Here is a 13,367-nt window from a genome sequence, read left to right on the forward strand (position 1 = left end):
GAATAAAGTATTAACAAATACCAACTGTGACCCACCGACCATCGCATGAGCAACCGTATCCAACACAGACAAGCCAGCTTGGATACACATTGGTTACTAAGGAGAGCCCTTAAAAAAGCTTGTAAAAAGTAACATTAAAAGCACAGACTGGAGCATGTTAATTCTACAGCAGGTGCTCAGTTGTCAGACAGGCACAGGTGAGACACCTGTGATATGTAATTCAATGCAAAATAAATCCACGTTTTGTATTCCTAATAAATAAAAAAATTAATGTGTAAATTCATTAATCTGATAATGCACAATTATATTTCTGTAAGTACAATTTATTTAGCATTAATAACACATTGGTAAATACTGAGTTGACGATTCATAAAGCATATAATGTTGTACTCATTAATACATTAATTAATTAAACTAATTAATACATTAATACAACATTAGGTAAAGAGTAGTAAATACCAAAGAGATTAAGCGGTAGGAAATAGATGGATGGATAGTAAATACCAAATTAATCATTTATATAGCATGTTTCTGACATGCATACTCATTAGTATGCCGGTTATAAACACAAATATACATGTTTTAACGATTATTAATTAGTTCATCTATGAAATACTTAATGGTTTTATTCATCGGACCCATTTTGAAAACGAAAGGGACTATCCTGAATAAATTTAATATACCGTAAAATATATGTAGTATATGTAGAATATATTTATATTATTTAAATATAATATATATAATATATTATATATATTATATTATTTATTATTATTCTTGTCTATTGTGAGCGAACTGTGGTGCTGAATTTCCCCCAGGGATAGATAAAGTACTTTCTATTCTATTCTATTCTATTCTATTATATTTGATTGAGTCATACATACTAATGTATATTCATAGATACACATATACATATACAAACCCCGTTTCCATATGAGTTGGGAAATTGTGTTATATGTAAATATAAACGGAATACAATGATTTGCAAATCATTTTCAACCCATAGGTTGAATATGCTACAAAGACAACATATTTGATGTTCAAACTGATAAACATTGTTTTTTTTTGGCAAATAATCATTAACTTTAGAATTTGATGCCAGCAACACGTGACAAAGAAGTTGGGAAAGGTGGCAATAAATACTGATAGAGTTGAGGAATGCTCCTCAAACACTTATTTGGAACATCCCACAGGTGAACAGGCAAATTGGGAACAGGTGGGTGCCATGATTGGGTATAAAAGTAGATTCTATGAAATGCTCAGTCATTCACAAATAAGGATGGGGTGAGGGTCACCACTTTGTCAACAAATGCGTGAACAAATTGTTGAACAGTTTAAGAAAAACCTTTCTCAAACCAGCTATTGCAAGGAATTTAGGGATTTCTCTACCTACGGTCCGTAATATCATCAAAGGGTTCAGAGAATCTGGAGAAATCACTGCACGTAAGCAGCTAAGCCTGTGACCTTCGATCCCTCAGGCTGTACTGCATCAACAAGTGACATCAGTGTGTAAAGGATATCACCACATGGGCTCAGGAACACTTCAGAAACCCACTGTGAGTAACTACAGTTGGTCGCTACATCTGTAAGTGCAAGATAAAACTCTCCTTTGCAAAGCAAAAACCGTTTATCAACAACACCCAGAAACGCCGTCGGCTTCGCTGGGCCTGAGCATATCTAAGATGGACTGATACAAAGTGGAAAAGTGTTCTGTGGTCTGACAAGTCCACATTTCAAATTGTTTTTGGAAACTGTAGACGTTGTGTCCTCCGGACCAAAGAGGAAAAGAACCATCCGGATTGTTATAGGCGAAAAGTTGAAAAGCCAGCATCTGTGATGGTATGGGGGTGTATTAGTGCCCAAGACATGGGTAACTTACACATCTGTGAAGGGGCCATTAATGCTGAAAGGTACATACAGGTTTTGGAGCAACATATGTTGCCATCCAAGCAACGTTACCATGGACGCCCCTGCTTATTTCAGCAAGACAATGCCAAGCCACGTGTTACATCAACGTGGCTTCATAGTAAAAGAGTGCGGGTACTAGACTGGCCTGCCTGTAGTCCAGACCTGTCTCCCATTGAAAATGTGTGGTGCATTATGAAGCCTAAAATACCACAACGGAGACCCCCGGACTGTTGAACAACTTAAGCTGTACATCAAGCAAGAATGGGAAATAATTCCACCTGAGAAGCTTAAAAAATGTGTCTCCTCAGTTCCCAAACGTTTACTGAGTGTTGTTAAAAGGAAAGGCCATGTAACACAGTGGTGAACATGCCCTTTCCCAACTACTTTGGCACGTGTTGCAGCCATGAAATTCTAAGTTAATTATTTGCAAAAAAAAAAGTATAAGTTTGAACATAAAATATCTTGTCTTTACAGTGCATTCAATTGAATATGGGTTGAAAAGGATTTGCAAATCATTGTATTCCGTTTATATTTACATCTAACACAATTTCCCAATAAGTATATAACATATATATACAGTATATTAACATATATATACAGTATATTAATATATATATATATATAAATACATATATATACACACACACACACACACACACACACACACACACACACACACACACACACACACACACACACACACACACACACACACACACACACACACACACACACACACACACACACACACATTAACATACAGACATGCATATATAAAGGAGAAACTAAACAAATAAACAACAAATAATTGTATTGTGAATATACACAATTGTGATTGTAAAAATAGAATATCGTACAAAGGTTTGTTTAGCTCAGCAATTATATTTATAAGGTGAAACAAATATTTGACATGGGCTCAAAACATGCAACTCAATATATTTCAAGCCTTTGTTTGATATAATTTTGATGATTATGGATCAAAGTTTATGAAAACCTCAAATTGAAAATCTTGGGGTTTTCAAAAACTGTAAGCCCTGATCTTTAAAATAACAAATAAAGGCTTTGCATTGTAATACATTTTTGTGACATATCATTTCACTTTTTAAGTTGAATTGCTGACATGAATGGACTTTTGCACAATACTAAAAAGTTTTTTGTCTCGGGTTTTTGTATAAAAGAAATTGAGGTGCTTTTCAAAATATCCTCCAGCGTCCTCTGCAGTGGACATTTGTATTTTGCATAACAGGGCTATTATTTTCCGCAAACTCTGAAAAAAAAAAAATACAAAAAATAGATATCCACTTCAGTGGATGCTGGTTCCCACCAGGATACAGCATATACAAAAGGACTATAACATTTTATATAATCAAATTAATCCAGTACAAAGTTGATAAAAACGTTTGTTTGCAAAATCCCGCAGAATGAAGTATAAAACAATGAACCTTTGCAGAGTAGTGCTAAATGAGCGAAGCAATTAGGTTTTGGTGAGGTTAAAATTGCAGATAAAAGACAATCCCCTTGCATCGGGGCCACATATTGCAGTGATACAGTATATCCAGCAGATACAAGTTGTGAAGAACAGGAGTGGAACAGTATGCCCAACAAACATTTCAGACAGAGTCCTGTTATAAAAGTTGTTAATGGAAACAATCCACAGACTGTTTTTTCACATTTGGTTGTGGTGAAAATTCAAGACACGTTTCTCCACGTCCTTTCTGGTCAACCCAACATCTGACTCAGTGTGCTTGGATCATAATCAAGCACGTTTGATGTAACATTTGGCACCAAAAAGCATCCCCTCATAAAGGCCAGACATCAGTCCCATTCAAATGAAAACAAACAAACAGATACATGCATATTTTATGCATTTTGTGATGCTGGGATCGTATTCTGACAATCCCTAAACAGACATAAACACTGGGAAGTGGGAGCCAGGAACTAGCACCAGAGGCTGAAACCTTTCATAACATCGTGCACAAGTCATGAGAACTTGCAAGGATGCAAAGACTAAATCAACTGAAAGACAAGATGTCCTCGTTAGTTTGAGTTATATCTATTTTGTTACGCATTTTTCCTCAAATCCAAGCAAGAAATCCATTTAAATGTTTATTTCTTGCTTGAGTTGCCCAACTCTTTCCACGGAATAAGCACTAGTAGGGTGTTTATGTGTTACCTGGAGTTGGGTTTGAGATTCTCCACAGCCAGATGTGTCCCACTGGAGGCCTTAGAAGACCATCTATTGTTGAGCACGTCGTCATATGAAGCACTGTACACCATGTAGCCTGCATGGTATCATAGACAGAAAACAAGTGGTGAATCATCTGTCAAGTTCAAAATGAAGACGTTTTAACGCATTTGACTCGTGGCTGCAAATTGGAATTTTATTGTTGGCTCTCCTCCAACCAGCGTCTGTTTTTTTATTCTTCTCACAAGATGAAACGCTCCAATCCGGTAAGTGACCCAGGGTCATGCACTCCGGGAAATTCCCTCTAAAGTTATATGGAAACTATATATGGCACCACATCAGACTGCTGGATTTTGAGGGGTTTCTATTTTTACTGGCGACACATCAACACAGCTGGCTGTTGACAGGGGGAAATGGAAATATTAAGTATTTTTACTTTTTTCTTACATTTCATACTCTTCTCTGTTGATCCCTATTTTAGCTATGAATGAAATGTTCCACACAAAATTGATTCCTCCCATTCTCTAAAAAACCTTCAGACAACCGGTATAGCCTAATGCAGGTGTGTCCAAAGTGCGGCGGGCCATTTGCAGTCCACAGCTTGTCAGAATAAACAACAAGCAAACAGTAAAAATGTAGTAAAACAGAGAAAAAGCTGACATTTTCAAAATAATAATTGATAATAATATACTTTGTCACCTATAACACAAAACTGACACAAATATTTGTCTTTAAAAATATATAGTATCTGTTTTAAGCATTTTTTTTTTTACAAAATCAAATATCAAAATGGCTACCTGCATACTTTGAATTTTCAATATGCGACCCTTGGTGGGAAGGCTTGAACACCCCTGATCTAAATGATCAGAAGCTCTCGACATGAAAATAAACTAAAATAAAAAATATAAACAATTTAGGCAGCACGGTGGCGTAGTCGTTAGAGCTTGTGCCTCACAGTGAGAAGGCCCTGGGTTCAATTACTGGGCTTGGGGTCTTTCTGTGTGGAGTTTGCATGTTCTCTGCGGGTACTCCGACTTCCTCCCACCTTCAAAGACCTGCACTTGGGGATAGGTTTACTGGCAACACTGAATTGGCCCTTCCCGGGCGCGGCCACTGCTGCTGCTCACCTCACCTCCCAAGGGGTGAGGGTGATGGGTCAAATGCAGAGGATAATCTCACCACACCTAGTGTGTATGTGACAATCATTGGTACTTTAACTTTTTAACTTTAGTTTGCGAATGTGAGTGTTGTTTGTCTATCTATCTGTGTTGGCCCTGCGTGCACCCTGCCTTTCGCCTGAGTGCAGCTGGGGTAAGCTCCAGCTCCCTACCCCCGCGACCCTGATAGGTACAAGAGGTAGACTATGGATGGATGGATATAAACAAAGTATAGTTAGTTGGTTGATAAAAAAACAAGCACAATAACACTATTAAATATTGAATTAATTAAAAGGGGCTGTTTGCAACATGTACACAGATGCCTAGAGGGCACCAACCTTCCAATGTATTTTACACAGTATATCCCGCCCTCTTCCGGCTTTTAGGACATAACGACGTAATTACGTACGTACGTAGCACATGCACGCGCATTAACCTTTGGTGTTGTTAGCTAATAATACCAATTTGGATAGCTGTCATTGAATGTATATATATCATAACAACATGACTACAAATTGTTTGTTGCTTCTCTTGGACTGTTTTTGTATGTGTGCACGCGCTCGCTGCACGTACGTGTCGACAAGACCGGGTGATTGACCACCGTAAACACCAATAATTTTATTCGGGCAGGTAAGATTTTTTATTTTTATAAACTTTGTAATTGTAAAAAATATAGACCATTGTCAAACAAATGTGTTCTGTTAAAGCACTAAAGGTAACATAATCTAGCTGGTGGTGTTCTTGTTATATTTTTTGCCTTGAAAAATATTAGTTAGGAAGTTGCAAACAGCACCTTTAATTTGGAAAATTACAGCAACAATAATAAACACTGTTAAATGTATAACTGAACATTAAGATTTTTGTACAGGCAGAATTTAGGCAGTTACACAGTCGTAATATTATTATTATGATGGAGATGATGATGATGATTACTATTATATTTTTACAGGAGGGGCCCGCAAACATACTGTTGGAAAAAACAACAACAGTAAAAAGAGCAAAAAGACGCAATGTAATGAGAAAACAACAAAAAATGTTACAGTGATAACTAATATTATTATACGTTGTCACCTATAACACAAAGCTGACACAAAGGTTTATCTTTAAATATATACACTGTCTGTTTTCCGATTTTTCATTTTTACAAAATAAAATAAAAAACATCAAGATGGCCCTGCATAGTTTGACTTTTCAGTATGCTGCTCTTGGTGGAAAACGTTTGGACAACCTTACCCTAATGAGGAAGACAGATGGTAGTCCGTGTGACGTCTTGACACCTTATCTCCTCATGCACGTTGCTAATTCCGCATTGCAACACGCTATGCAAGACAACAAAAGTCACTTGTCAGAAGGCCAAAAGAAGATTTAACGCAAAGCAAAGAGTGCACACGACCAGAGGGGAGCACTTCATGGATGAAAGAAGGAGAACAACCGTCAAAGTCTAAATGTAGCACAAGAGACCCACTATCTGTTTTACACATCAGTCAGACAGCCTGGCCTAAAACACCACACGAGCTGATGTGTGTGCCTACCAAGTAAAACATTTGAAATGCTAACTTCTGATAGTGCACCACTTTTCACATAAAAGGTCCTGAGCTGAAGTCCTTATTTTTAGCCTTTCTACGTCACATGGATTTTGTTTTCTCTGAGAAACTCTAGAAACAAAACCCAAACAATCCTTTCTTTTTGTGATTAGAGCCCACGTTTTCCAATTTTTAAATGAACAACATTTCAGTTCTAGAGTATGGAGGGTCAAATGGGACAAAATAAAATAAAATCTAAAAATAGTTTTTGATATAATTAAAAAGTTAAAGTACCAATGATTGTCACAAACACACTAGGTGTGGTGAGATTATCCTCTGCATTTGACCCATCACCCTTACTTTAATGTGTCATTAATTAATTATTTATAATTGAAAATTAATACACACATGTGGTATTAAATTGTCATTAATTTATTTGAATGTAAAGTACATTTATATATTTAATGATTTAGTTAACTGCCCCTCGCGACCTCGAGAAGGCCAAGCGGTAGAAAATGGATGCATGGATGGATGGATGAATATATAACAATTTAGTAATTATGCAATAATTTATTTATTTATGTCATGATTTAATGATTTACTTATTTCATGATTTAATTCATTATTTCATGATTGTATTAAGTGGCTTAGTGGTTAGAGTGTCCGCCCTGAGATTGGTAGGTTGTGAGTTCAAACCCACGCCGAGTCATACCAAAGACTATAAAAATGGGACCGATTACCTCCCTGCTTGGCACTCAGCATTAAGGATTGGAATTGGGGGTTAAATCACCAAAAATTATTCCCGGGCGCGGCCGCCGCTGCTGCCCACTGCTCCCCTCACCTCCCAGTGGGTGATCAAGGGTGATGGGTCAAATGCAGAGAATAATTTCGCCACACCTTGTGTGTGTGTGTGACAATCATGGGTACTTCAACTTCAATTATTTCACAACTTCAATATTTTTTTTTTTTTAGAATTTAAGTATTTATTAAATTCTTGAATTTTTTTTATCGCTCAAACTCAGCCATCAAAGTCAGTGAGCGGTGCTAACATGAATCCAGTTCAATGATTGCTTTGGTCTGAAGCCTGAAACTTTGGAAGTCTTTCCAAACATGGCAGCTGTAGAGGATGTTCTCTTATTTTTTCAGGAGTTGATGGTAGATATTTTAGAGCTTGCGGAGTGTGTCAAGGCAAGACTTGCTGACCCAGAGCATGTAGCAGTTAAAGCAGAGGTATTTATTGAAGTTGTCGGAGTTACTTCCGCACTTTTGGACTAAGTGATCGACCAGTACTCCTCCGCTTCTCTGGTAGACTGTTCCGCAGACAAGTGGAAGTGCCGGAGAACTAATCAGGCGTTAGGATGACTGACTGTGGCGGCTAATGTGACAGCTAAGGTTGACAGATAAAATAAATGTAAAGTATATTTTAGCTTTATTGTAACACTATAACATGAGCAGCATTGCTAGGTGCTAAACATACAAACTAACCATAACAAATCGTAATAAAACAAACACTGTAATATTTCCACTCTCGCTCATAGGCACCAATCTACATTTCTGCCAGTGGGTGCTCGGACGGGCGGTAAATCTGACACTACTTTTCTGGGCTATGTGTACACTAAGCCGGATAACCCCTTAAACAAATAATTATTTAGTCTAAGCCCCGTTTCAACCACACTAAACTATCGCTTAAGGTGCCCCTCCTTGTACAATTTTTTACAAGGGTAAGTGCACCGTGTTTTTCTTGAATCTCCAGCTCTTAGCTTTGTATGGACTCATTAATCGTTTACAAACTGAGTTCGGAGAGAAATTGACGTCAGAAAGACCACGCCCCACACAGGAAGTGACGTCAGAAAGACCGCACCCCACACAGGAAGTGATGTCAGAAAGACTGTGCTCCACACAGGAAGTGACGTCACAGTCAGCTTCATAATAAAGGGGTTTCCTAACTCGGAGCTAACCACTGGAAATATGGAGGCGAGTCATCCAGACATGCCCGTGTTTCTCCTTCCGTCTGTACAGACGCTTGTGAAAATCACACATGAATACATTAAGAGAAAGCGATTGCAGCTATTTCGGATACAACACTTCTCAGATGGCAAGAGAACTTTCGAATGTCGAGGTCAGCTGTGATTTTACTTACCGAAAAACTTTGTCCATTTGTCGAAGGAGAGTAAACGAGAATGCGGGCTCCTGTGGATGTGATGAAAAAAAGGTAGCGTGTGCCTGTACCTGGCCGTCGAGGGAAGACTACAGAAAACGGCGAATGCTTTTGGACTGGCAAAGCAGACTGTATCAGTTATTGTCCGCCATGTATGTCGCGGACTCAACGTCTAGGTCCAGCGTATATAAAGTCACCAAAAACTAATGGACAATGAAGGTGAAGGCAAAAGAGTGAGGAGTGTCCTGACCAGATATCTAGATCCCGAGATTGATTGTTGTAAAATGTTCTTTGTCACATTGTGTACTTTCACGTGTTTGTTAAAGATTTTATTAATTTATGATGGCTCAGGTGTGATTCACTACAATAAGGCACCACAGCACACTGGATTCCAGTTAATTGAAATACCACAACACTGGAAATTGTTCAGATAAGTAAAATTTAAGAACTTGCACACAAAACAACACCAGAGGTGACTATGAAGTGCGCATTTTCCGCGCATGCGTATTAGGTCGCCTTGTGCCGGCTGATGGAGGGGAGGAGGGGGTCTTAAACGACCATTGTGTGTGTGTGGATAAGGATAAGGTTAGGTGGGATTTACCCTGGATAACTTTACTGTAGAAGGGGCCTCAGGCGCATTTTGCTTGGTGGTGAGAAAGAATTTGCCATCAATCCCACGTGGGCGGTCTGCATTGTCCGTGGGTGCTTCGGGGCCCGAGCACCCACGGGATCGGCGCCTATGCCGGAGTCTCGCTGGAATGCCGACTAACGGGAAGCTCACATAATCCCGTTCAGATGAATATGTAAGGGTTAAAAAAAGTTGTTTCAACTAACTAGCATCTTTTTGTCTTTTTCGACACCTCGGGGATGTCAAAGTTGCCCAGCCTCTCGGTCCATGGCCACATTGTCTACTACCAGGTGAAAGATGCGTGAATTATAATCTACAATTACATTTTAGCAAGTTTGAGACGAAGCAGAAGCAGCCGCCAGCTCAGTGTGTCAGCAATAACAGTGTAAGATAGCATTAGCTCACTGCTATCAATGTGCCGCTAAAATAGACTGTCTGCGTTAGCGCTTATAATAACAATATCACTCATATTTGGTTAATTTTCAGGTCACGACATGTAAATGGAGTATTGTTGCCGCTTTCTGGATGTTTTTAGAGGGTATAATGGGCACTATAAAGGAACCCTTATCTGTTGACTCTATTGTTGGCTATTTATTTACAATTTCGAATGCAAAGCCAAGCATATGTGTCCTTGTTTTACAGAAAGATTGTGAATGATAAACAGCACATCTCTTTCCAATTTTTACGTATTTCCAGTATGACTGATCTGATAATAGGGTCGGAGTGCAGAAGCTTTCTCCAATGAAGTAGAATCTACGAAAATTGCAGAAGATATTCGGTGCGGAATATTCAAAATGGCCGACTGAATTTGTGGCATTTGGTGATGTTTAGACAGTATTTATTTGTTTATGTATTTACGTATATATGTTATATTTTATATCGCTATATTTAGTCTATTTATACCTGCATTGTCCTTTCCATCCTTACACTTTCCATCATTGTAACTGAGCTACAGTGTGGAACAATTTCCCTTGTGGATCATTAAAGTTTGTCTAAGTCTAAGTCTATATTCACATACATTGTGGATTGTAAATACAATTGGATATGGTTTATCAATCCCGGATTGTAAATAATGTAAATAATTCAATGTATATACCCTGATGATTATCTTGTGTGATGACTGTATTATGATGTTAGTATATATTTGATAGTATATATCTGTATCTGGACCCCGACTTAAACAAGTTAAAAAACTTATTTGGGTGTTACCATTTAGTGGTCAATTGTACGGAATATGTACTGTACTGTGCAATCTATTAATAAAAGTTTCAATCAATCAATCAATCAATCAACAACATAGCTGTAAAGCTGGCTTCACCTAAGAAAGGCACACGTGACATACACAGAGCCTAACCAGGCAGATTTGAATTGTTGTTTTGGGCAGTAGACGGGATCTTTGATCCAAGACACAACTTACATTTAACTAAAATGTTCTTTTCTTTGTGCTCGACAAAAGAAAAGAAGTGAGAATATCTCATACTTGCCAACCCTCCCGAATTTCACTGCCTCTCCCTGGGACAACCATTCTCCAAATTTCTGCCGATTTCCAGCCGGACTTAAGGCACGCCCCCTCCAGGTCTGTGCGGATCTGAGTGGGGACAGCCTGTCGTCACGTCCGCTTGGCCAACCAAAAAGTAACCACAGAACACTATACCGTATAGGCGTATAGTGTTCTGTGGTTACTTTTTTGTTGGCCAACGGTTGTATTGCGCACCCCCTCCCCTCCCCTCCCCTTCCCACACTCAGACACACGTCTCTGTGTGTTCTCTCTGCGCACACACAGAGAGCGCAGAGGAAGAATCAGAAGCACGTCTCTGCTTCGCTGGAATAAAACACTCAGATCCTCAGTTTCTAGCCGATACTACATAAAAAATAACGTAAAATAACGCAGTAACGCATCATGTAACTGAGTTATTGAATATAAAAAAATAACACGTTAGATTACTAGTTACCGCCGAAACTAACGTTACTTTGTAACGCGTTAGTCCCAACACTGATGCTAATACTGACCAATTTGGTTGGGAGGTTCCCCGAGAAAGAGTAAAACTAATTTGATTGACATGTAGCCAGCCAAAGACTGCATGAACAGTGACTGAGGTTCCAGCCAAAGACATAGTGGACTTAGACCTAATGATCCACAAGGGAAATGTTTTTTTTTTTCATTTTTTTTAGCATCTGTGCCTTCAAATTCCCTTGAATGAAGGCGAACCTAAGGTGAAATGTGAGTCAGAAGAAAATTATTTTAAAATATGAAACCAGTGTCTCTCACCTGAAACCATATCACCCTTCAATGGACGTCCCCAGTCCAGGATGATAAATGAATGGCATCCCTCCATGGCGACCACAGTGAGATTATGGGGTTTGTGTTTCGGAGGCAGCTTCTGATTGGTGGAGAGACTGTCATTCTTGATCAGATCTTCTAGGATGTCGACTTGGAGATACTCCAGAGCCTCTGTCAGAGAGCAAGGAGCTCCTGGATCCTTTTGGATGTAGTTGACATAAGAAGCTGGTGGCAGGTGGGAGAACAAAATGATTGATGATGTTATGACAACCAACTAACTTTTATTTTAGAGACACATATTTCCTTTAAGGATTTTTGGAAGGTGTAATGAACTGATATTTGGACTTAGCATGTTTACTTATGTGATCTTAAACAAGGTTTTCTACTGTCTCCTCTTCCCCTCTTTGTTTCTGAGTTTCTAAGAGGGCCAGCTGGACCTACAGCTGTGAATTCCGAGTGCGACTGGGATCTGGAGGGAACCACAAGAGCTTGGATTGGCTCCCACCTCTGCAGAAGACTGGATCGTCCACGTGTCAGTATCTACATACCACAGCCTGTGAGCACCCAGTGTACTGAATGTGTATGTGGGATCACACGCATATTCCAAACATTGATGTACTGTACATCCTCTGACATAATGCTGAGAGACAAATGTGAAAATTCAGCAGAACAAAAACTAAAGAGCCATATTCTCCTGAAAGCTCACGTCCACAGCAGTAGAGATTTGAGTTTTGCATGAAAGGGCTATTTTTTCTAGAATTTGTAATTATGAAAACATAAATAGACCTGAACAGGGCTTTTTATTCTTCAGAAATGTGCTACAATGTCAAAAAGTAGACCTAAACAAAGCTATTTTTTCTGAATTTTGTAACATAATAATTATTCATTCCTCGCCACGTCACACATCAAATATTTCGGCTTTGCCACATTGCAGATTTTCTTTTGATTGTTATTGTTTTCTTTAAAAACTTCTACAACATTTCCTAACATCTGCATTTACAATACTACAAATGGATGAATTAATTAAAACAAGACTACAATAGTATTGGCTATTAGATTCATATTTATATTCAGTATCGTGGCCACCGATTGGGTCATTACTATATTGGATTAAAAAAAGTGTGTGCTGTACAATCCATTACACAAACAAAAAATGATGACCACAAAAAATTGGGGAAAATAGATTATTTTTGGGCTACAGAAAGTGCTGTATTTTCAGGCATTAATAAATTAAAAAAACAGCATTTTCAATTAACCCTCATAATATCATGGCAACTGAGTTTACAGTGTATTCTATGAAATCCCTCTAAACTCAAAATCAACAGTTGAAACTGCTTTGACTTGTTAGTTATTGTTGACTCCCTTTTGAGACTCTGTGTCCTCTGTTTCTAATCCAAACATGCAGACATATCTGAGTGTCCAAACCTAATTAAATATTACAGGGGAAACTAGCAGGACACATCTCATAAAACATATCTAGTCAGGCTGAAATTACACTCATGCAATGAACTCTGTCTACGTGGTACT

At 38.5% G+C, this 13,367-nt stretch overlaps 1 protein-coding gene across 2 annotated transcripts in view; it reads right to left on the reverse strand.

Annotated features, from left to right (window-relative positions):
- Nucleotides 1-13,367, reverse strand: part of fndc1 (fibronectin type III domain containing 1) — a 76,592-nt gene that overhangs the window by 21,885 nt on the left and 41,340 nt on the right. For both annotated transcript variants that reach the window (XM_061987271.2, XM_061987270.2), the window contains exons 16-17: nucleotides 11,829-12,065; nucleotides 4,082-4,190 (exon numbers count right to left, since the gene is read on the reverse strand). In XM_061987271.2, coding sequence (XP_061843255.2) covers nucleotides 4,082-4,190; nucleotides 11,829-12,065 — 346 coding nt within the window. The remainder of the gene's footprint in view (nucleotides 1-4,081; nucleotides 4,191-11,828; nucleotides 12,066-13,367) is intronic.

This window comes from Nerophis lumbriciformis, linkage group LG26, assembly GCF_033978685.3.
Source record: "Nerophis lumbriciformis linkage group LG26, RoL_Nlum_v2.1, whole genome shotgun sequence".
Lineage (NCBI taxonomy): Eukaryota > Metazoa > Chordata > Actinopteri > Syngnathiformes > Syngnathidae > Nerophis > Nerophis lumbriciformis.